The following is a 22036-nucleotide window of genomic DNA, read 5'->3' on the forward strand; positions in this document are numbered from 1 at the left end:
CTTTCTTTCTTTCTTTCTTTCTTTCTTTCTTTCTTTCTTTCTTTCTTCCTCCTCTTCCTCCTCCTCCTCCTGCTCCTCGACAATCATTTCTCTATAATCTATGGGCTGGACTGGCATAACAGAGAGGACAGATTTTAAAAAGCTATTTATTAAGTAACTTGTCCAAGGTCACAGGGTCACTGAGAGGTGTGAGAGGAAATATTCAGAGATATTCAAGGATGACTCCACCCTCTACAATGTCTTTAGGGACCACATCAAGGAGAGATGCCAGAAAAAAAATCAAATAACCACTTGGCTTTGCCTTCCTAGAAATGCTCTTAAAATTTAAAGCTGAGACAATACAGTTCTGATTTGCAAGAAGGGGCTATGTTGCAATGCAAAAGACAAAAGGCTGGGAGAAGCAGAGTGCTGTGAGATGTGCTGTAAGATTTGCCAGAAAAGGCGTCAGATTCCACCCTCACACACCTTCAACACTCACATCCAGTGTTGATCCAAGCTGGGGCTACAAGAAGCAGCATTTCGGGAAGGAGAAGAAGTGGTGGAGGCAGGTGAACCCCAAGGAAAGGTTCTACTCCCCAGTGGTCTCCCCCGTCTCCAACCCAACTCTGGGTCCCAGGCAGGGAAGAGGCACTTATGAAACCACAGGCAGGCGACCAGCTCCCAGCAACAAAGAGGATCTGGGCTCTCCTACCAACTGGAAATCCAATTTGGGGCAAGCCTGGTGAAAAGATCCTCTGCATAAAATACAAATGGCTGCCAAGCAGATCCAAGGACAGAGGGCTTGAGACAGCAACCTCATCAATCTCTCTTGACACTAAAAGGTTATGGAAGTACATCCTCAAGTGTTCTGGGGCCCTGAAGGGGGCCAGAGAGGGGGCTGTGTGAGGACTAGTAAATCCAGAAGAGCAGGACATAGAAGAAAGAGCACTCCGTATGACCTAATGGTCATGGTCAGCACAGGTCATACTGGGATCGCAAATGTCTCTCTCTCTTTGGATGCAAGGAGCATGCACTTCAGTTAGTTGGCTGGCCAACTAACTGGAGATGTTAACAACTCCATGCAGGTGGATGCCAGAGAGAGACAACACCAGGAGCCACTTCCCAGCAACGTAGCAGGGCTTAGGCCCTCACCCAACCCCTACTTCCTGCAACTGAGATACAACTGGGAATTAACAGAATTTATCTACAAGTGACTACATGACTGTTTTTGTTACCACAGAGAAACAAGGTTCAAAAGGGAGATGACATCAAACATAAAATGTTATCAACAACAGCCCTAATCGCCACACTTTTGACACACCGCCATTTGTGAGCGTACGAAATGTTATGTCGGCAACAGGTCCAGAAACAAGACTGCTCCTGACACGGTGCAGAGCCCCAGTGCATCTCAGGAAGCCAGAGGCTGCCACTCTCACTGCCTGCAGCTTCTGCGGGGTCAGTGTCCTTCATTTTACCTCTGATCTCCCCTTTCCGCCCTCTCTGTCCCCTTCACCCCACCTGCTACAACCTCAGCTTCTGAGAGCCTCATGCAAAGAAATGTCAAATCAAAGGAAGAGTCGGTCTTCCCTTGCCTTTGTCCAGGTAAAATGTTATCAATTTAAATGTCTCATTACACAAAATGACCCTGGGGGCTTATTAATGCCTTCCCTGCCCATGATATGTCCTTATCCTCCAGGTGAATACCGATCAAATCTGTATTAAATAGTTAAGCACTTTACCCTGATAGGGGATTACGCTCTCCTCCATGAGGATGTTGTTGGATATGGAATAAGTTAACTACAGCCACTCAGTCTTATCAGCAGGTAGTTTCTGCTCCCCCCTCAGGCTTACATAAAAACTCCACACTAAGTCACAGTCTAGAAAATGGGTCTTAAACCAAGGAGGACGGTCTCAAACCCTCACAGAAAGAACTGGACCAAGTTTGATCGATACTTCAAGTAACAGACTCATCACTGCCAGCTTCCCAGGTGATATTTCTTAGACAATTGCCAGGTGAGAGGAGAGCCAGTATTGAGTTCCAGGGCTCTTTCCAGGGCAGAGGCAGATGACTTCATAAAAGCAAACTGCTGACCCAAAAGCCAGAGGAACAAAAAATAATTACACAGGACTAAAAGAACTGATGAAGGAAATATAATTTGGATTATTTGTTTGGGGATAGTGTTGGTATTACTTTTTATTGTCGTCATTTCTGATAGGTGTCTGAAGCCCCTTCTCATTCTTCCTGATTTATCTTTTACTATTAACCTAGTAGTTCACGCTTTTTCCAACATTTTCACTTGAAACATTTTTGAATGGCTTTCTTATTCTCACTGACCTTTCAGGATTCGTGAACAATACTCTTTTCAGAGTCTCTTTACTATTAATGGCAATGCAGTTACTCGCAAAGGTGCAGTAAGACTTTGTTCTGATTTTTACCACTACATAATCAAACAAATGCATGGTACACGCAAGGCTGGACCTCGAGTGTCATACTTGAGAATGAATCTCAATTAATTAGGTGTGACAAGCCCATCATTAAGAAATACGCACTGGGGTGCCTGGCTGGCTCAGTCAAGTGGAGCATACAACTCTGATCTCAGAAACAGGGGGTTCGAGCCCCATGCCGGGCATAGAGCTCACTCAAAAAAAAAAAAAAAATAGGAAAGAAAACAAAGAGGTGTTGTACTTCATTTGGAGAACCACAAAGCCTCCCCAGAAAACCAGTCTGTTACCTCATCATGGCAAATCAGGAAGCCTGTGCGGATTTGGGAGACCCTGAGGAGAGATGAATTCACCCCCTTGTACAGATACCACAGGCAAAATGGTGAAGGTGACTTTCTCGGGTTGGTTTCCTCCCTTCAGAAGAGAAGTGTAAATACAAGCAGTAAACAACCTAACTGGAACAACAGAGACTATTATAACTTTTTAAGATTATTAAGAACTCCCCAGACAGAAGTGAATTTTCTGGATTTGGCAGCTGCTTTACACCACAGGGTTTTAGGTTCTCTGGCCACATTCCAAGGGGGTGTATGCATATGAATGAGCATTTCTTATTGCAGTTATAAAAATGAGTCAGGCCCAAACACAGTACAATCAGCTTTTGGTAATCAAGAGGAATTTACAGATGTTATTGGTGACCACAGCGCTGGTTTTCAAACTCCCTCCACATTCCAAGCCAAACCTTCCAAAGAGCCTCTTTTTTTTTTTTTAAGTTTATTTATTTGAGAGAGAGAGAGAGAGAGAGAGAGAGAGCGCACAAGTGCAGGAGAGGGGTGGGGAGAGAGAGAGAGAATCCCAACCATGCTCTGCACTGTGAGTGCAGAGCCCGATGTGGGGCGTGAACTCAAAAACCATGAGATCATAACCCGAGCTAAAATCAAGAGCTGGAGGCTTAACCAGGCACCCCCCACCCCCACCAAAGAGCATCTTAACACAATATTCCTGTGGTTGCCACCATGAACAAATGCACATTCCAACATCTTCACCTATGTGCCCTGGAAAAGGCAATATGACCCACAAAGAGGGGAACATATAAACACACACACACCCTGATCGTCCTCTCCCATTACCAACAGAAGATGGTTTAGAAGGGGCATCTGTGCATGCGTACTCACTCACTCACTCGCTCACTCACTCACATACAGAAACGTGCAACATTTTCCATGCAACAAGAGCTACGACGGAGAAAGCCCAGTTCCACAGAAGGCAAACGCAAACCTCTATCTCGGGCCTCATTAAGGAAGGCTCAAAAACGGGCCACGGCCATTGGGATGGCCTGACTTTCTCCAACACTGAAACACCCAAATAAGCCCAACCTTTCCTTCCCCTCTCCGCCATGGAAGAGAATCAGCTGCCCCTGGAGAGGTATTCTCCTTCCATGTGCCCCTGGCTCTGTGCTGCATTCCCAGCAGATCATATTAATAAAGAAATGCCTTTTGGGGGGAAAAGACTCTCCACGGTTGTGATGTCTCTACGGTTTCTGGTTTGAAACTTGGCCCTGAGAAGTTCAAAGGACTTAGAGATTAAAGTTCAAGGAAGACCAAGATGCACCCCAGGGCGGACCCTGTTCGAAGAGGCCAAAAAACCTGCTCTTCCCACGCCACAGCCAACTTGATCTCTCAAAGAGCCTAGTGCACACCCTGGTCTAAGAGAATGATTTTCAAAGACTCTCAAGCTCTTCGTTTTCTTTTTAACGGTAGCTGAAGGCAGTTCAGCTCCAAGTCCCTGCACAAGCTGTAGTACTTGCCAAGTCTGTCCGCCGCGCCCCTCGTGGGCTCGAACGGCTGTGTTAAATGCCAGGTTGCCGGCATGAGGGCACAGCTGGGCCATGTAAAACTTCCTCCCACGGAAGCTCCTGCAATTCACACTCACCGTTCTTTTCTGTCTTGTGTCTAGGTGGCTCGGGCTCCGGGAGACACGGACAGGGCCCATCACAGAGGATGGTGAGGCTCTTGCCAGTGGAACAAGCATGGAACTCCAACTTGCACTGCAAAAGAGAGACAGGACAGGCTTTAAGGATGCAGCCAGGGGCGCCTGAGTGGCTCAGTCGGTTAAAGCTCCTGACTCTTGATCTCGGCGCAGGTCACAATCTCACGGTTCGTGGGATCGAGTCGCGAGTCGGGCTCTGCATTGACAGCGCAGAGTCTGCTTAGGGTTCTTTCTCTCCCAATCCCAATCTCACTCTGCCCCTCCCCCGCTCTCCCTCTCAAAATAAATAAACATTAAAAAAAAAAAAAGAACACAGCCAAGCAGACCACTACTTGGCTTCCCTAGGAAACAGCCAGTACCTCTCCAACTGGTTAGGCTCACAGGGAACAAAGAGAACAGAGGAGGCCATCTCAGGTAAAGGTTCACAGCGTACAATGCTAAATAAGAAATGGCCTTTTATGTCTTTCCAACTGTGTAGGGTAATACTCAAAATCACCACAGAGCACTGGAGGGCTTACTTTACTCATGGTAAATGCAAATTTAACTGCTAACATAATAAAAATGTTCATCTGAAATGACGTCTTGGCGTCCCAAGGGTCCACAAAGACTCTCCCCCTCAGCAGAAGGCCACCTCCCCAGGCTTTCTGACTCCTACCTAGGGTGCCTGTGCCCCAGTGCAGCATTCCTAGGCCATCTCAGCTGCTCACATGCTCTTCCTGGGTAGGAAGGCAGAGTAACCATCTAGTGAGCACATAGGCATGGTGTATGTGAGGCCCAGCCTCTTCCTGTCTGGGGCAAGCGAGGAGTGAATGCTTTCACTTCAACCATCCCAAACCTGAGTTTCACACACTCTTTCCCCCAGAGGATGCCTGTGGTTGCCTCTAGCCTGGGACTGAGTGGAGGCGCCCGCTTAATTCTCAGGTTCAGTGTTGAAGCCCAAAGGCCAAATCTCCTCTTGTCAACCCCTGGTCACCAACGGTGGCAGTATTTTGGCCACTTTCGGCCAGTTTCGCTCTTTCTGCCACTCTTATTCTCAAGTCTCAACTGATTCAGAGCACAAGCGAGAAAGGACGTTTGCAGGTGCAAGAGAGCACAATTTAATAGCATTTTTAGCAACCTGACATTAAAGAATAAGCAACCAACTCAGAGAGGTTAAATAACACGTAAAGGTTCACAATAGCCATAAAGGGAGGATTCAAAGCTGTGTCTGACTACAGGGCTAGATATTTGCTGGTCCCACAGCAGTGTTTCTGCCCTAGGAATGGGCTTCTGAGAGCAGACATGCTGTACTGTTACTCCATGTCGCTACCGGCCTCGGTCTCAGTTGTCTGACCATCATTCCTTTTCCACCCGTAAAATTCTCAGGATCAAGACCTGTGTGTAATCAGCCTTGTGCTAAGGCCTATGGGCCTAGAACCGTGTTTCCATCCAGGGGAGGCTCAAAGGAAGAGGAGACTGGCCAAGTTTACTGAGCACCCAACTTCGTGTACAGTTCTTACCAGGGGCCATGGGGAAGCTTTTAAAAGAATGAAAAGAGGGAAAACACAAATGCAAACTTGTGACCAGGCCACTGGCTTTTGCAAAGCAGCACATGTGAGTTCAGATGAACGCTGGCTCGTGGTGAGGGCGGAGCTACTCGCTCGCCATATGGATTGCAGACTTAGGGCCAGAGCGCTTCCAACCTGGCCCTGATTGCACTGAAGTCACTCGGTGTAACTCCAACTGTCACCCACACAGCGGCTACTGGTGTGGAGAGAGAGAAACAGACAAGCCGACAGGGAGATGACTTCCGCTCGATGCAACTGCCTTTTGTACAGATTTGTTAGGCATCCAGGACATGCCCAGTGTGGTAGCAGCAGGGGTGAGGACGGTATGAAAGGGGGCCGTGGCCCAGACCTCCAACTTCAACAGACTTAACAAGAAGGCAAAAAAGAGCACGTCCTTCCAAAGCCATGTGGCCAGATATATATGTTTTCACTCATATGTGGACCTTGAGAAACTTAACAGAAGACCATGGGGGAGAGGAAGGGGGAAAAAAGTTACAAACGGAGAGTGAGGGAGGCAAACCATGAGACTCTTAAAAACTGAGAATAAACTGAGGGTTGATGGGGGGTGGGAGGGAGGGGAGTGTGGGTGATGGGCATGGAGGAGGGCACTTATTGGGATGAGCACTGGGTGTTGTATGGAAGCCAATTTGACAATAAATTATATTAAAATAAAATAAAATAAAATAAAATAAAATAAAATAAAATAAAGCCGTGTGGCCAGGATTGTGAAGGGAGGCAGGAGTCATGTGTACGGAGAGATACAGCACAAGAAAAAGACCCACAGGAGTGGGATGTGCCTGCTGACCGCTTGATGGACAGAAGACAAGCCAAGAGGAAGGCAGGAAGGGGGCAGGTGGGTCACCTGTGTCAGAAAGCTCTTCCAAATAGTGCAGCCAGTGAACACGTGCCCGGGGCTAGAGAGAAGACTACTGTGGCCAGTCCGGCCTCCTTCCACTGCCCCAGTGCTCTGGAACAATCCTGTTTAAGACGAGCAGTTCTCCAACTATTTTCTCAACAGAACTCCTAAAGCTCATTTAGGGGAAATGATACATTTGTACGTAAAAATGCATTTTATAAAGGCAAAACTTAATACATTTATTATAAAGCCTTATCCCCCTGTTACTGTGATCACCTGTTTGTATCTGTGACAGGTGTCACACTCTTCCCAAACATTCTCCGGTCACCCTGAAAGACGAATCTATGCTTCGTGGGAAATGGGCTTCCCCTCCCTGGTGACATCAGTCCTGGCCGCGTAACTTGTTCTGCCAGTGAACAGTGAGTAGGCGTGACAGGCCAGGTTTGAGCAGAGGTTTCAAGGACCACTTCTTGGTTTCATCACCCCTGTTACTCTTCCCTCTACCATGAAAAGGACATGGGACAGATAAGGGCTGCTCCTCTGGCCTGAGACACAGAGGGCATGGGACCAGAGCTGCAGCTAACCCACGGCTAACATGCAACATGAGCCAGGAATTAATGTTTGCTCTCTTAAGCCACTGATGTTTAGAGATCCTTTGTTACTACACATAATTTACTAAAAGGTAACAGCGTTGACTTCCTACTAGGCCATGAGGTACTTATCAGCTGGAAAAGGTCTAAGTCACTGTGTTAGCCCTGGCATGTAGTAGGTGTTCAGTAAATAGCTGCTAAATGGCAAAGACAGAAGGTGGTGTTGCCCACTGTGCTGCTCTAAACCTGTTCTGGGGCCACCAGGAGTGACCAATCTGCTTGCACAAGGAACGCGAGTGCTGCAGCTCCATATTCGGGATCTCCACGGTGAAGCATTCTTGACCCGCACCTGTCGCCTGAGTCCTCTCTGTGAGTTCCACATCCAGCCTCTGGCCTTGCCGCCTCCCCACTCACCCCCATCTATTGCTGGAGTCGGAAGCTTGTCCATCTGCTTCCCAGCTGCCCCGAACACTAGTTCCCCTGGGTGGCCTGGTCTCGCCTGAGAGCCCCTGTGGACTGTAATTCTAGTAACTCAGCTTCCTTGGCTGGCCGCAGGACCCCCTCTCGTGTACAGCCGCTGTCACAATCTGTGGAGGCAGCCTGGCCTCATCCCTGACCCCAGGGAGGTGCCACCAGAGAAAACAAGATTTATCTGCACCAGTGAAAAATCCATGTTTCAAGGGCACAGATCTGCTTTTTTTTTTTTATCTCCCAGGACAGTATGTGGCATTTAAATGAAGCTCAAAGGACTAGAATTCCATTTTTTATAAAGATCAAAACACGCTATTTAGAGATACCTATAAATGAGTAACTACATATGGGGGGTAGGGTGGCGAATGCCAAGACAGGGGTTACCTCTGGAGCAGGGGCAGGAGAATGGCATCAGACGGGAACCCACAGAAATGCTGCAAAAACGGAGAATGGTTTATTTCACAAGCTCAGTGGTAGATTCTGAGGCTTTTCTTTTGTTTCTGGGCTTGGCAACTGAGATAAATAAGACACGTACATTCATGTGTATCAAATGTCTTACGGTAAAATAGGAAACAAAGTTTCCATGCTTCTATCAAAGTGACAACCAAGCTCTACCCATGCCTCCCACCTCCCAGGGAAAGTTGCTAAGTGGATTAAGTGAGAGTATACCCGAGTACCTGCCGGTGAGGGGACAGGGTACCCAGCTCTGAACCAGAGTCCCGGACTGCCGCTGGGCAGAACATGCTCAAGGCACCTCACACACGTTTCCTTCTCAGAGCGCTTCACGAGAGTGAACCCAGGAGGCGACCCGCCCAGTCTCTCGCCCACCCTCTGTCTCCCCCAGGTTCCTGCTGGGGAAGAAGAGTCACAGATGCCAAAAGGTAGTCACTGCACCGGCTTTACTCACAGGGGCCAGAAATGTCCCCAAGTATAGAGCTTCCTGCTAGATGGGGCTGTACAACCTGACTGAGACCTTCACGCCAAGCAGAGGCCTCCAACTCCTTCTCCCAATCTGCAGGAAACACACGCCCGGCAAAGCCCTAGCCATTCACCTGGATACACAAGCGGAGAGAATGCACAGACCTGGCTGGGCTTTGCACACGGGTGCCCTGGGCTGTGCACACGCAGATCCTGGAAACACAAGGCAGGTGTGCTAGCCCTTGAGGACAGGGCTGCCAAGAGAACGGGGCCGAGAGAACAAGAGCCAGCCCATGTTACTTTGCCAATGCAGTGATCCTGTGAATATGCTCCTGACCCAAGAGACACTAGGCTCCCTCCCATCGGGACATAAGCAGCCTTTCTTGGGCAAGAGGAAGCAACGGTCACAGCGTGAGAGTGAAAATCTCCCAGAGAGCCATGAGGAGGGAGAAGGAAGTGTCTCCTAACACCACAGAGACATCAGTGGCTCCCTTCCCAAATGACAAGCTTTCAGGATCGCCACACCTTCTCTCTCTTACGGAGTGTCCAAAGCTGGAGTTACAAACTGACAACATGATACATGGTGATTTCTTTGCAGTAAAGACTTTGCAGTAAGCATTTATCCCCTCCCGCCACGTCTGCCCTGCAAGTGCTGGGGCTACAGGCAGTCAGCTGGGCTTTGCTACCCGTGTCAGAACAGGGTCTGCAAAGCGCCAACTTAAAGAGGATAGACTGGGAGCCTACTTCTTAGAATCTGTGGCTTGGAGGTGCATGAGCAAATTAATAATAATAATAACAACAACAACAAACACAATAAAACAACAATAAAAACTACAAGTTGACGTTCTTGGGAACTGATCAAGGGGTAGCCGTAAAAAAAATATTTTTAAGAAAATACCGTGGGGAGAAAAGAGGAGGAAAGAAGTATCAATGAATATTTTGGATTTAGAGGGGAGAGCCTGTCGGTTACTCAAGGCTCCCAAAGAGCCAAAGGTGATGGCATGCCCTGGAGCTCCTCGATCAGAGCAGAGGAAAGACACAGTGAATAAATGTAAAGATTCCTCAGATGGGCACCGCTGCCTGTGGGGGAGAGCCCTTCCAGCCCTGGCCCATGTGCAAAGTGGGTCTAAGCGGAGAGGAATCACCAATGCCCTGGCCCCCCGCTTGCCCACTAGAAAAGTTTGCACCTTGTGTTATGCCTTATATCCCTCATAAAAGGGATATTAACCCTGGGAGTCTTAACCCTCAGTATTCTGCAGGGTCCTTATGGAGATAATCAACTTACAACGAACTCATAGTGTGGGTCCTAATCCAATATGATTGGCATGCTTTTAAGAAGCGGAAATTTGGACACGGGGGCACACACAAACAGAGGGCAGAGGGAGGTGTGCTAAGAGAGCCATCTACAAGGAGTGCCGGAGGCTACTAGAAGCTAAGGAATGGCAGGAGATGGACTGTGGCACACAGCCCCAGAAGGAAGGAAACTTGCCCACACTTTGGCTTCCAATTCCTACCTGCAGGGCTGTGAGATAGTAAATTTCTATTGTTTGAGACACCCAGTTTGGGATACTCCTAGAGCAGCCCTAGCAATGTTTAAAAAGGGATAGCCTCTAAGGAATGGGAATGCTTTTGTGCCAAGATGACTCAGTTCTCCTGAAAAGAAAGAAAAGGGAAAAGAAAAGAAAAGAAAAGAAAAGAAAAGAAAAGAAAAGAAAAGAAAAGAAAAGAAAGAAAAGAAAAGAAAAGAAAAAACACAGAACAGCAGCCTCAGGATGTTAGGCAAGTGGACGTACAGAACTTGGCCAAATTATATCACCTGTGACTCATGCGCAAAAAAGAGCAAGTATGAAAAATTCAAGACTTTATATTGATTTTATGATAATGTGGTTAAATAAATAATTAGCTCTAACTCTTTAAAAGGAGGAGGAGCCTAGAAAATGGGAAATTAACAACTTTTAAACATTGTACGGGAACCCACATTCATACAAACACAAATATAATTATAACTTCCGGAAGCTTCTATATCCCTTGACCTGCTGGGAGAAAAATGCCTTCCCCAGTCATCACAGAAACAGAGAAGATGGAGGGAGCCCAAGACTTCACAAATGGGCAGAAATATTCAAAATGTTGACCTACTTAAAAATAAACGTGCTAGCAGATTTCCCAGCCAATCTTTCCTTCCGTTTTGCATAACACACCAACACGTCGGAATGAGTGAACGTTACTGCAAATGGCCAGTAAATCTTTCTCTGCTAGGATTTGTAAAGCAAAACTAATAACCTCTCTCTGGTTCACTGCTCGCACAAGTCTCCACTGGGTACATTTCTCCACCACACCACACTCTTTGCTTTGCCTTGCATGTTTTGGGTATTATTTTTAACATTTTATTTAAATTGCTTTCTCCAGTCTATTTCATCAACCAATCATCTATTTTTAAACCAGACTGTTGACAGTTCACAGTTGACAATTTTGTTCACAGTTGATGAATTCTGATTTGTTTTTATTCCCCAAAAATCATGTCAAAGGAGGAGGAGGGAGATAATCTTATGGCTCTGTTGGCTTTGATAACTGGGCAGGAATTGAGTGGCTGCCGACTACACATTGTCCCTTGGCAGACGGAAGAACAGCTGTCCGTCTCTGCCCAGGGCTTCCAGATGTCCCTGTGGTCATCTGGAAGGAGTGGTGACGAGAAACAAAAGAAGGGTCTTTGGTCTCATTCAGAGATTTGCCAAACATACATTCATGTACGTGTTTCTTCTTGCATCCAACAAATATTTATCGAGCGCCTACTATGGCCCAGGCCCTGTACTGACAAGACAAAAAAGCTGTTCCCATCAGCATGGCAGGTGCTGATAAGGATGGCAAAGAAACAAAGGGGAGTAAGAGACAGTGAATAATGGGGAGGGAATGGTACATTATATGGGGTGATGAGGAAACTGGCAAGATGATATCCGGACAGAGCAAAGAATAAAGTGACCCATGCAGCCCTCCAGGGGAAGGGAGGGGGACTCCAGGCAAAGGCCCTGAAGTGGAAGATGCTGAGTGCGCATGAGAGTCATCAGGGAAGCCAGTGTGGCTGAAGAGGAACGCGCAGGGAGGAAGAAGATGGATGGATGGATGGATGGATGGATGGATGGATGGAGACCTGTGTGTGACTCAGGGCTCAGTCTTGGGCTCTCTCCCTCCCCAGCCCACCCCCCAAAGACACACACATTTCTCTGAGGTAAGAGTTCCAAAGAAGGCAGAACCCTACACCTCAAAAGGAAGTTGCTAAAAATGTGAAAAAGGAAAAGCTCATCTTTACGGAGGAATGCCAGCTAAATAAATTGAGAAGGAATGCTAGAATTAGAAAATCATTTGGCAACTCCCTGTGTAATAACTGAGTCAGGAAAGGATCATTTGATGTTTATTACAAATGGTGGGTAAAAGTAACTAGGGAACAGGACAGTCACATAGTCTCAAAGTGCCCGCCACAGAACAAACACCTCGTTATTAACCAAGGAAAATATACATTTTCGATAAAAGGACATGGCAGGCACCCCTTAATGCAGGGACCGAGGGGACAATTCAGCAGCAGAGAGACTGGCTGGCATCAGCTACTTATGCACCTTCTGCGAAAGGAACGAGTACACAATTGTGCCTATGAGGGATTGGTGCCAAACACGTTTAATCTCAATCTATTCGTTAGAAAACAAGTCCAAAATTGAAGATGCTTTAGGGGCAGGTGGGTGGCTCAGTTGGTTAACCGTCTGACTTTGGCTCAGGTCATGATCTCGCGGTCCGTGAGTTCGAGCCCCACGTCAGGCTCTGTGCTGACAGCTCAGAGCCTGGAGCCTGCTTTGGATTCTGGGTCTCCCTCTCTCTCTGCCCCTCTCCCGCTCATGCACTGCCTCATTCTGCCTCTCAAAAATAAACGTTAAAAAATTTTTTAAAAAGCCATAAACAACAACAAAAAACCCTGAGGGAAGTGGGTCACTCTTCCAGATTAGAGGAAATTAAATGGATGGAACAAACGCAATGCGTGAGGCTTGAATGGATCTTGAAAAAAATCACAATTATGCAAAGCTATAAAAGACATTCTGTGGGTGGGCAGGGGGGCACTTGGGTAGCACAGTCAGTTAAGCACCCAACTTCAGCTCAGGTCATGATCTCACAGTTTGAGTTTGAGCCCTGCATCGGGCTCTGTGCTGACAGCTCAGATCCTGGAACCTGCTTCGGATGTGTGTGTGTGTGTCTCTCTCTCTGCCCCTCCCACACTCATGTTCTGTCTCTCTTTCTCAAAAATAAACATTTAAAAAAATTTTTTAAAAAGACATTCTGGGGAAAACTTCTGTGGTTTTAACGAGGATTGCATATTACGTGACATTACTGGATTATTGTTCTCGTAGGTGTAGTAATACCTACTAAAGTGGTCATATAGGAGATTGCGTGTCTCCTTAGAGGTGAGGTTTCTTAGCATCTGTAATTTGTTTTTAAATGGTTCGGGGGAAACGCATGTATGTTACAGAGAGAGCACAAATTTTGTAAAGTGTTAGCAACTGCCCAATCTCGGTGATAGGTATACAGGTGTTCATTGCATTGTTTGTTTGTTTGTTTGTTTTTTTTTTAATTCTTCCATACATTTAATAATCACTAGACCAGTATCTGCACATCCTCACCAACACTTGTTATTTCTTGTCTTGTTGACTCTAGCCATCCTGACCAGTGTGAGGTGACAGCTCGTTATGGTTTTGACTTGTATTTCCTTGATTATGAGTGACGTTGAGCACCTTTTCATGTGTCTGTTGGCCATATGGACATCTTCTTTGAACAAACGTCTATTCAGGTCCTCTGCCCATTTTGTAATTGGATTGTTTTCTGGTGTTGATTTGTACAAGTTCTTTATATATTTTGGATACTCACCCCTAATTGGATATATCATTTGCAAATATCTTCTCCCAACAGTGGATTGCCGTTTCCCTAATGGTTTCCCTTGCTGTGCAAAAGCTTTGTATTTTAGTGTAGTCCAAATAGTTTCATTTTTCTTTCATTTTCCTTGCCTAAGGAGACATATCTAGATGTTGGTGGGGATGCAAAATTCGTACAGCCACTGCGGAAAACAGTGTGGAGTTTCCTTAAAAAATTATAGAGTTACCATGGGATGCAGTAAATCCACCTCTGGGTATTTACCCAAGAGAAAACACTAATTTGAAAAGATACATGCATTCCTATGTTTATGTATAATAGCCAGGATATGGAAGCAATCCAAGTGTCCATCAACAGATGGATAAAGAAGATATTATATACGTATAAATATATGAATACTTACACACACATGCACACAAACACAATGGAATAGTACTCAGCCATAAAAAGAATGCGATCTCGCCATTTGCAGCCACGTAGATGGACCTAGAGGGTCTAATACTAAATGAAATAAGTCAGGCAGAGAAAGACAAATACCATGTAATTTCACTCAAATGTGGAATTTAAGAAACAAAATGAACAACAATAAAAAAAAAAGAGGAGAAAAATATATTCTTAAATACAGAGAACAAACTGGTGGTTACCAGGGGAAAGTCGTGGGGGGATGGGTAAGGTAGGTGAAGGGGATTAAGAGTACACGTGTTGTGGGGCGCCTGGGCGGCTCGGTCTGTTAAGCCTTGGACTCTTGATTTCGGCTCAGATCATGATCTCACCATTCACGAGATCGAGCCCTGTGTCGGACTCTGTGCTGACAGAGCAGAGCCTGCTTGGGATTCTCTCTCCCTCTCTCTGCCCCTCCTCTGGTCGTGCTCTCTTTCTCTTAAAATAAATAAATACATGAAAAAAGAAGAGTACACTTGTCATGATGAGCACTGAGTAATACACAGAGTTACTGAACCATATTGTGCACCTGAAACTAATATAACACTGTATGCTAATTCTACTTCAATTAAAAAAAAAAAAAACAACAAGAAAAAATATTAAACCAACAGCAGGAGAAAAGTAAATAAAAATAAATTAAAAAAAAAAAAAAAGCAACTTGCTTTGCCCGGTGGTGCTAGGAAAATTCTTGCGGAAACCAGTCCTATTTGCTGCCCTGAATTGTTGCCCATATGGCGGGCAGGCAGTGTCTATTGCAACGACTTGTCCTCCTGCGTTTCCCCACCAGGGGGCAAGCTCTTTGAGGGCCGTGAGGATCCTGTCTACTACCACTGTCTGTAGGACCTGGCCTGCATTGGAAAGAGCAGGCCTTCACCAATGATGAAGGTATCTCTGGAGCACCAATTCTCTTCAGCGACGCAAGCCAGCAACACTGGAACATGAAGGCTACACACAGGTGCACCGGAAGGCAGCATTTCAGATCCGGCAAAGACCCTCTTTCATGCGCACAGGGGAGGCGGAGGCTGGGGGAAGACGCATCTTGTCTTGTGGCCATTCTCTTGAGCAACCTCCTTACTTGCTCTGGCTCTTCTTTGTCTTGTCACCAATTTAGCAAACCCTTTTTCAGCAGAGGAGGAGGCAGATTTCAGTCTAGTTTGAGTACAAACTGTCCCAGGTTTGTGTTACGCAGCAGAGCTGAGTACACTTCCTCTCATTTGTGTAAAGAGACCAGCGGAACGTCCTGCACATGTGAAATGCCAGAGGAAAGGGCAAGGCTCCACATGAGGGAGCCCAAGGAAAAGATGCCAGGCCCCTGAGGCAGGGGTGCAAGGGAGGAGAGCCACCCCACAGGCTACCTATCCTGCCCTACACATTCACCAGGCTCATCGCTGGGGCTGGCTGCTGTCCCAGGTCCATGCTTTATGCATCCCAACATCACACACACCGGGGGCTTCCCTGCCTCACCTCTGCTGCTTCTCACTTCTGGGACTCTGCACTGCTGTCCGCTTGGCCTAAAATCCTGTGAGCGCCAGCTAATGTTGGCAAACTTCACATTTGTGTGGGATTTCCCCCACTATCTAGGATCTGGGGGAGACAGCCCAGATGTGGAGGGACTTGAAGTTCCCAGGCCCTGCTTCCTATCAGCCTTCTGGGGAGACCACTGACCCCACGGAGAAACCACATGCCCCAGGAGAGGGGGGTCCAGGTGCAGCCTGGCCAAGCATGGCCTGGAAGCAGCAGAGAGCCTCACATCCAAAGAAGCCCTGGACACAGGGGCAGTTAAGGGTCCCTCCTGGTGTCCCCTCATCTTCAGGCCTTTGCTTAGGTGCACCTTCTCATGGAAGGCTTCCTTCTCTTAGCACTCTTGCACAATCATACCCAGCATGCCTGACCTTCTCACGCTGTTTTCTTTTTCCATATTATTATATATATATTATATAATATTATATATATAATATAACATATAACATATATAATATATATAACACATATATACATATATATAACACATATATAACACATAACATATAATATGTTATATTATATATGTTATATATGTTATATAATATATATTATACATTTCCATATTATATATATATATATATATATATATATATATATATATATATATAAACATGTCATTTTCTAACACACTGTATGGATTTCTTGCTTGTTCTATTTGCTGCTTTGTCTATCTCTTCCTTGCTAGAATTTAAGTTCCGTGAGGACAGGGGTCTGTGATCTGTTCACTGCAATATTGGAAGTGCCAAGCACAGTACCTGGCATGTGCTGGGCGGTAGGTACTCAATGAAACTGCATGGGGTGAAGGAATGGCTGAGTGAAAACAATAGTCTGTGTGACTGGCAGACAGTGCCTCCAACCCACCCCCAGTGTCTGAGTATGAATAAGAGTTGAAATGAGGGACAGGGCCCCAGGAAGGAGGCAAAACTCACAAAGTGACGGAGGGCAAGCTTCCTTCCAGCCCTATGGGAAAGGGGCTCCAAGTAGAAACGAAACTGATTTCCTAAACACTCAAGAGGCACACAGACACCTGAGTGTGAGAGTGGAGATTCAGACCTTCTCCTCTTCCCTTCCTGGCTCCTGTTTCCCCTCCAGACAGGCCTCAAGGGGCACCTCTGTGACCCGGGGCCATTCTCCCTCACCGCGCTCACCACCCTGCACGTATTTCTCTGTCTACGAAACTGCCTTGGGAGAAGATGTGCATCTCTGTCTAGATGCTAGCATAAGGCAAAAACTTCCTATGTATTTGCTTATTCATGGGATACAGTTTATTTGTTAATGTTTTATTTATTTTTGAGAGAGAGAGAGTGAGAGAGAGAGAGACATGGAAAAAACACAAGTGGGGGAGGGGCAGAGAGAGACGGGGGAGGAGGGTACAGAGGATCCCAAGCTGGCTCTGTGCCTAGAGCAGACAACCGATGCGGGGCTTGAACTCACAAACCATGAGATCATGACCTGAGCCAAAGCCGGACGCTGAACTGACTGAGCCATCCAGGCGCCCTCATGGGATATACTTTATATAACATGATATGCGAGAGCAGATGTTGGTGGGTTCATTCTGCAGATGAACAAAGTGAACCCTTGAGAAAACAAACTGCTGCCTCAAAGTCACAAGGCCAGTAAATGGCAGACTTCCTTTTTAGTCTAGACCCTTCAAGTTCTCCCTAGTCCACTGATGTGATGGGAGTGACTCGCACACTTCTCAATACTGAGGGGACTGGCAAAGCCTTTCCGGGCATCCCAGGATGGCTGAGTGAAGAGGCAGAAGACACTGCGGGGACGGAATGAGCCTAGGGCTGGGGAAGCAGAGAAAGGAAAGGAAGCGGTCCCCTGCCAGAAGCTGCCTTGACGCTGAGCTATAGTAAGGAAACGAAGGCAGCCGGCCGCGCCCCCTAACGTGCGCCAAGCGAAGCCCTTGCTCGGCAAGTGCAGTGGTGTTAGTGATGTTATTCGAAGTCACTGTCACATTAGCTAAGGTAACTTACAGAACTCATGCAGATAAGCCAACAGAATGAAACAAGATGATGCGGGCACCTTCCCTTTGTGTCTGGGAAGCTCACCTGTCCTGGAGGCAGAGGGGCCTGAGGCTCTTCAGGCTAACCCAGTAACTGTCGAATATCATACCGGAGCTCTCCTGGGCAACGTGTGTATTCAGGAGCTGGCAGTCCAGGGTGGCCCGGCCAGGGAGGCCTCCAAGATCAGACCTCTGAACCTGACGCCCACCAAGGGGTAAGCTGCTTGAGGGCATTCTCAAGGGCAAGAACTGGGCAACTGGATGCTGTTCACGTTCACACGCCCTAGGGCCAGACCTGAGCCCCACACCTCAAAGTGGATGGAGCGGGCTTGCTGAAATTAATCAGTCACCTTGCCAGCAAGGGGAGGGAGTTAGGGAGCATCACCCCGTTTTACAGATGAGGAGAGAAAAGGTAAGGAAGGAAGGAACACAAAGAATGAAAGTAGGAGAGAGGAAGAGAGGAAGGCAGTGGAGGAAGCACGGCAGAAGGAGACAAGGGAGGGGACCCTGCAAGCGTAGGAAAAAGCAGCAAGCCTCCAGGAGAGACTCCAGGCGGTGCGAGAGGCGGGGTGGAGGCAGGGGCTCGTTCACAGTCTCTCGCCCAGCCTGGCTGTGTGGGCTCAGGCAGCTCTAGGAGAAAGGAAGAGAATGTTCCTGGCTGGCTCCTGCCTAAAATAAAAACGTCTCTGCTGCTATAAATGCCCTTGGGATGCCTGTCTCTCCGGCTGTCCCGGCTTCCTCGGTGGTCCCCTGCCCACGCTAAGCCACCTCTCTGGGCCACGTGTCCCCCCACCACACACCACCGAGGCAGACTGCCTCGCAGACAGGATTCACAGGAGGTGGCATGCAAGTGAAGGCAGCACCTAATTTCCATCAGGACTCTCACCTCTCCAGCTGTACTGATGGAAGGGGAGAGGCCTTTTGCCCAGGTTCTGCCTGTCTCTGTCAGCCTGAATGGGAATCTGACACGGGACTCCCTCCACTGCCTTCTAGAGGAGAGAGTCTAAGTGATTCGCATCACCTACCCAGGCCTCCTTTTCCTTGTCACTAGATAAAGCCTCCTGCAGCTGTATAGGAAGGAATGGATAAGTGGGGGGTCCCTAGGGCCTGGCAGCAAGCCCTGCCCTGGCACACAGCGGACAACAGATCTGAGTCTGTGCCTCCACTCCTGCCAACCCTGCCCTCATCCCTCCCTTCCCCTAAAAGTTGTCCCACACCTGAAGGATCTCTGCAAAATGCAAATTTGTGGGATTCTCTGTCCCAGTTTGCGCCCTTTCCTTGTCCCCTGGCATCCTCAGGGAAATGTGAAGACGTGACCCCGGAAGAGGGCCCTCGTGACCTCCAGCCCACAAACCCCTCTAGCTCGGTCCCTTTGCTTCTCTTCCCAACCCATGCCTGCTCTGTTCTGGCACACGGCCCCCGAAGTGGACCCTTCACACTCTCCAGTGACACGCTCCACCTCCACGCCTTGCTTTGTCTGCAGCCCCCAGGGATCCCGAGGCAGGTTTCCACAAGGGCACCGACCAGCTGTGCCCACCTCCATTGCACGCTGCCCTGCACCGTGATGACTGCTTTCTTGCCTGTCTCCCTTATGAGTTCCACAAATATGATGTCGTAATTCACTTGTGTGGCCCAAGTGCCCAGAAAAAGACCTGCGAAAGAACAGGTAGCAAGTAAACGCTGACGGACCAACAGCTATTCGGGCAGATGAAAGGACATCCTGCTGCCTGCCAAGCAATCCCACACGGCGCGGGGTCCAGGAGCTGCCGTCAAGTTGGCCAAAGGAAGGCAGTCATCTGTCACCGAGATCTCAAGGCTTTGACGTTTCTCGGCCCTGTGGATGGCACCCAGGTTCTCCCAGTCCATCGGACGCAACACCTGCATGGTGCCTCCTACCCAGTCCGATTCTCCCTGCTTACCGGGAATCGGGCCAAAGATGGCCCAGGGCTGACGTTTTCCTCACATGCCCAGACTGAGTTCAAGTCCTTGTTTCTGAGGCCCATCCCCTCTGGTCCTGATCTTACTTCTCCATCAACACTGCTCCAGTCCCTCCACGGCTGGTCCCAGCTCCCCTGCCCAGGCCTTGCTCCACTCTGGTGGCCCCCTCACACGGCAAGCTCTCTCTCCCCCTACCCTAAGCCTCTCCACTTGGGCAATGTTCCCCCAGGACACCCCTGGCCCAGGCACATTTCCAACCCATGCCACTGCCCTTCCACAGGCCCACGCCTGCTCCTCTTGACCTCTAGTATTTCCTTCACAGTGACGACTGAACCGCTAGACTTCAGAGCCTCTGTGTAATATACCTGCGCACCATTCAGAGACGAGCTACGAACACGAAGTATATCCATATCCCCCACGGTGCTGGTAGAAATGGCCTCAAAGTCTTCATGACACACATCATATCCACAATCAGTCATGGAACCAGGGGCTGTGCTACAAGCTTTTCCTAAGCTCTCCCCGTTAAATTTCACCCTCAGTTTCACCACAAGAACTCTGCTGACAGCCGACTTACACATGAAGAAACTCCGGCTCAGAAATGTTGTTTGCCCAGGGAAACCCAACTCTGAGCTGCAGAGTCTGGATTCAAACCCAGGCCATCTGACACTAAGGCTTGCGTTCTTAAGGGTTTATATGGTCCCATGTCGTGTGTTTAGCAAGCTCACGGGACAGTGGTCCTCTTGGTCAGCCCAGGGCGCTTGCAGCAATGACTCTCTTACAAAGAGAGCCAAGCTGTAGGGAATTCTCTGCAGACCGTGCTAAGAAGGCGCCCACGTAGTTACATCATTCTGCACGTAGAAAGGCACACGGGTGGTGTCTTTCCCAAGTGTCCCGACAGGGCTCTTGTTGTGGTCCCACTGGTATGTGGGCTCAACGAGAGCAGGGATCTTGGTGTTTTACTGCGGCATCTCAGGTACCTAAAGGAGGGCCCAGAACAGAGGAGATGCTCCTATTTATTCAGTGAAAGAAAAACATGAATGAGGTAGGCAATAAGCCCCCAAAGCCCTACCAGGCCAAAAACGTCACTAATGAAAAGGAAGCTCAGAGGGAACAGAACTCTGTATCAGAGTCATAGCCTCCCCAAAGCAGCCAACCAAGGCCTCTTCTGTGGATTCACACTAATTTTCTCCTGGTTCCAAACTCCTAAGAACGCAGGCTCATAAGTACTTAATCTTCGGAGTTTCGACAACGCCGAAGCATCTCTCTACTCTGATTCCCCTTTGGAGACCATCCCAAAGCACCCCTGTGGATCCGTCTTCTGAGGGGCAGTTCTGGGCCACCTTCTTCACGCTGTCTGCTGTCTCTGTCATCCTTACCACAGAGGAGAGGCAGGGACTCGGGATTCTTGGATTCTCAAGTGATGACCTCTCTGCATAAAAACCCTCTCTCCTCACCCATAAGGGAGAAGAAATGCAAACAGCGAAAGGGCAGCAGATTTCTAGGGTGATAAGGAGTCCATCACACACCCCCAGTAGCCCCTGACATTCTGCGGAATGAGGAAACAGATACTAGCTAAGCTATCCACCAATTCTTTCCAAAGCTACCACTCCCCAAGGTCAAAAAAAAGCCATTAACATCTCACCTTGGCCCGACATGAGATAAACATCACCAGCCAGGCAGCCGCACTTTCTGTCTGCTCTAGACAATTCCTTCCTCTCTCCGCCTTTACTCACTCTAGAAAAATAAACCCCAAATGCCTTCATGAATAAAGGCTGCATACGCTCAAAAGAGGCAACGAAAATGAAGCTGTGGGTAAAGGTGACCAAAAATGCCAAATCAGACTTTTGACCAAATGCAACAAGATGAAGGTGGTATTTTTTTTCAATAAAACAGTAACTTAAACTTTGAATTACTGCCTGATTTTACTGCTTAGAGATGAGAGAGCCTACAGTGCTGAACGAAAAAGTCATATCAAACAGGATTTTCTTTGCTTGGCATCACCTATGTGAAAAATACATTTAAGTAATAAAATGCCCTTGGCAAGAGTTCATTGTCTGATGATGGAGCTGAGTTGTGGACATGGTGCGGACTGCACAGTCTTTTTTCCTCTTTTGATGATAGAGTTTCCACCCCCACACAGATCTCATCTCATTTCTCCTGGAAACTGATGAACTGTCCCATGAGGTTGACTCTTGCGGCCACTCTGCCCCTTGAGCGAAGTGCGAGCTGATGGTTCCTAGTGCTTATTCCATGTCCAGAAATGTCTAGGTCCTGTCATTCATGGGGAACCCCTCTCCTTTCGTACTTTCTACTGAAGCCCAAACTACAGATCCGGTGACTCTGAGATTGCCAACGGCTTGATACTGAGATCACAAGACTGGGTGACATACAGGCATCTGAGGTGGGAATGCAGGTACCTGACTAACTT

General features: G+C 47.9%; 1 protein-coding gene across 2 annotated transcripts in view; it reads right to left on the bottom strand.

Annotated features, from left to right (window-relative positions):
* The window catches only part of SPOCK1 (SPARC (osteonectin), cwcv and kazal like domains proteoglycan 1), a 525716-nt gene that overhangs the window by 80539 nt on the left and 423141 nt on the right, over positions 1-22036 (bottom strand). For both annotated transcript variants that reach the window (XM_040444543.1, XM_040444541.1), the window contains one exon: positions 4351-4465. In XM_040444543.1, the coding sequence (XP_040300477.1) occupies positions 4351-4465 (115 nt within the window). The remainder of the gene's footprint in view (positions 1-4350; positions 4466-22036) is intronic.

The sequence above is a fragment of the Herpailurus yagouaroundi genome, unplaced genomic scaffold, assembly GCF_014898765.1.
Source record: "Herpailurus yagouaroundi ecotype Mexico unplaced genomic scaffold, PumYag 192, whole genome shotgun sequence".
Classification (NCBI taxonomy): Eukaryota; Metazoa; Chordata; class Mammalia; order Carnivora; family Felidae; genus Herpailurus; species Herpailurus yagouaroundi.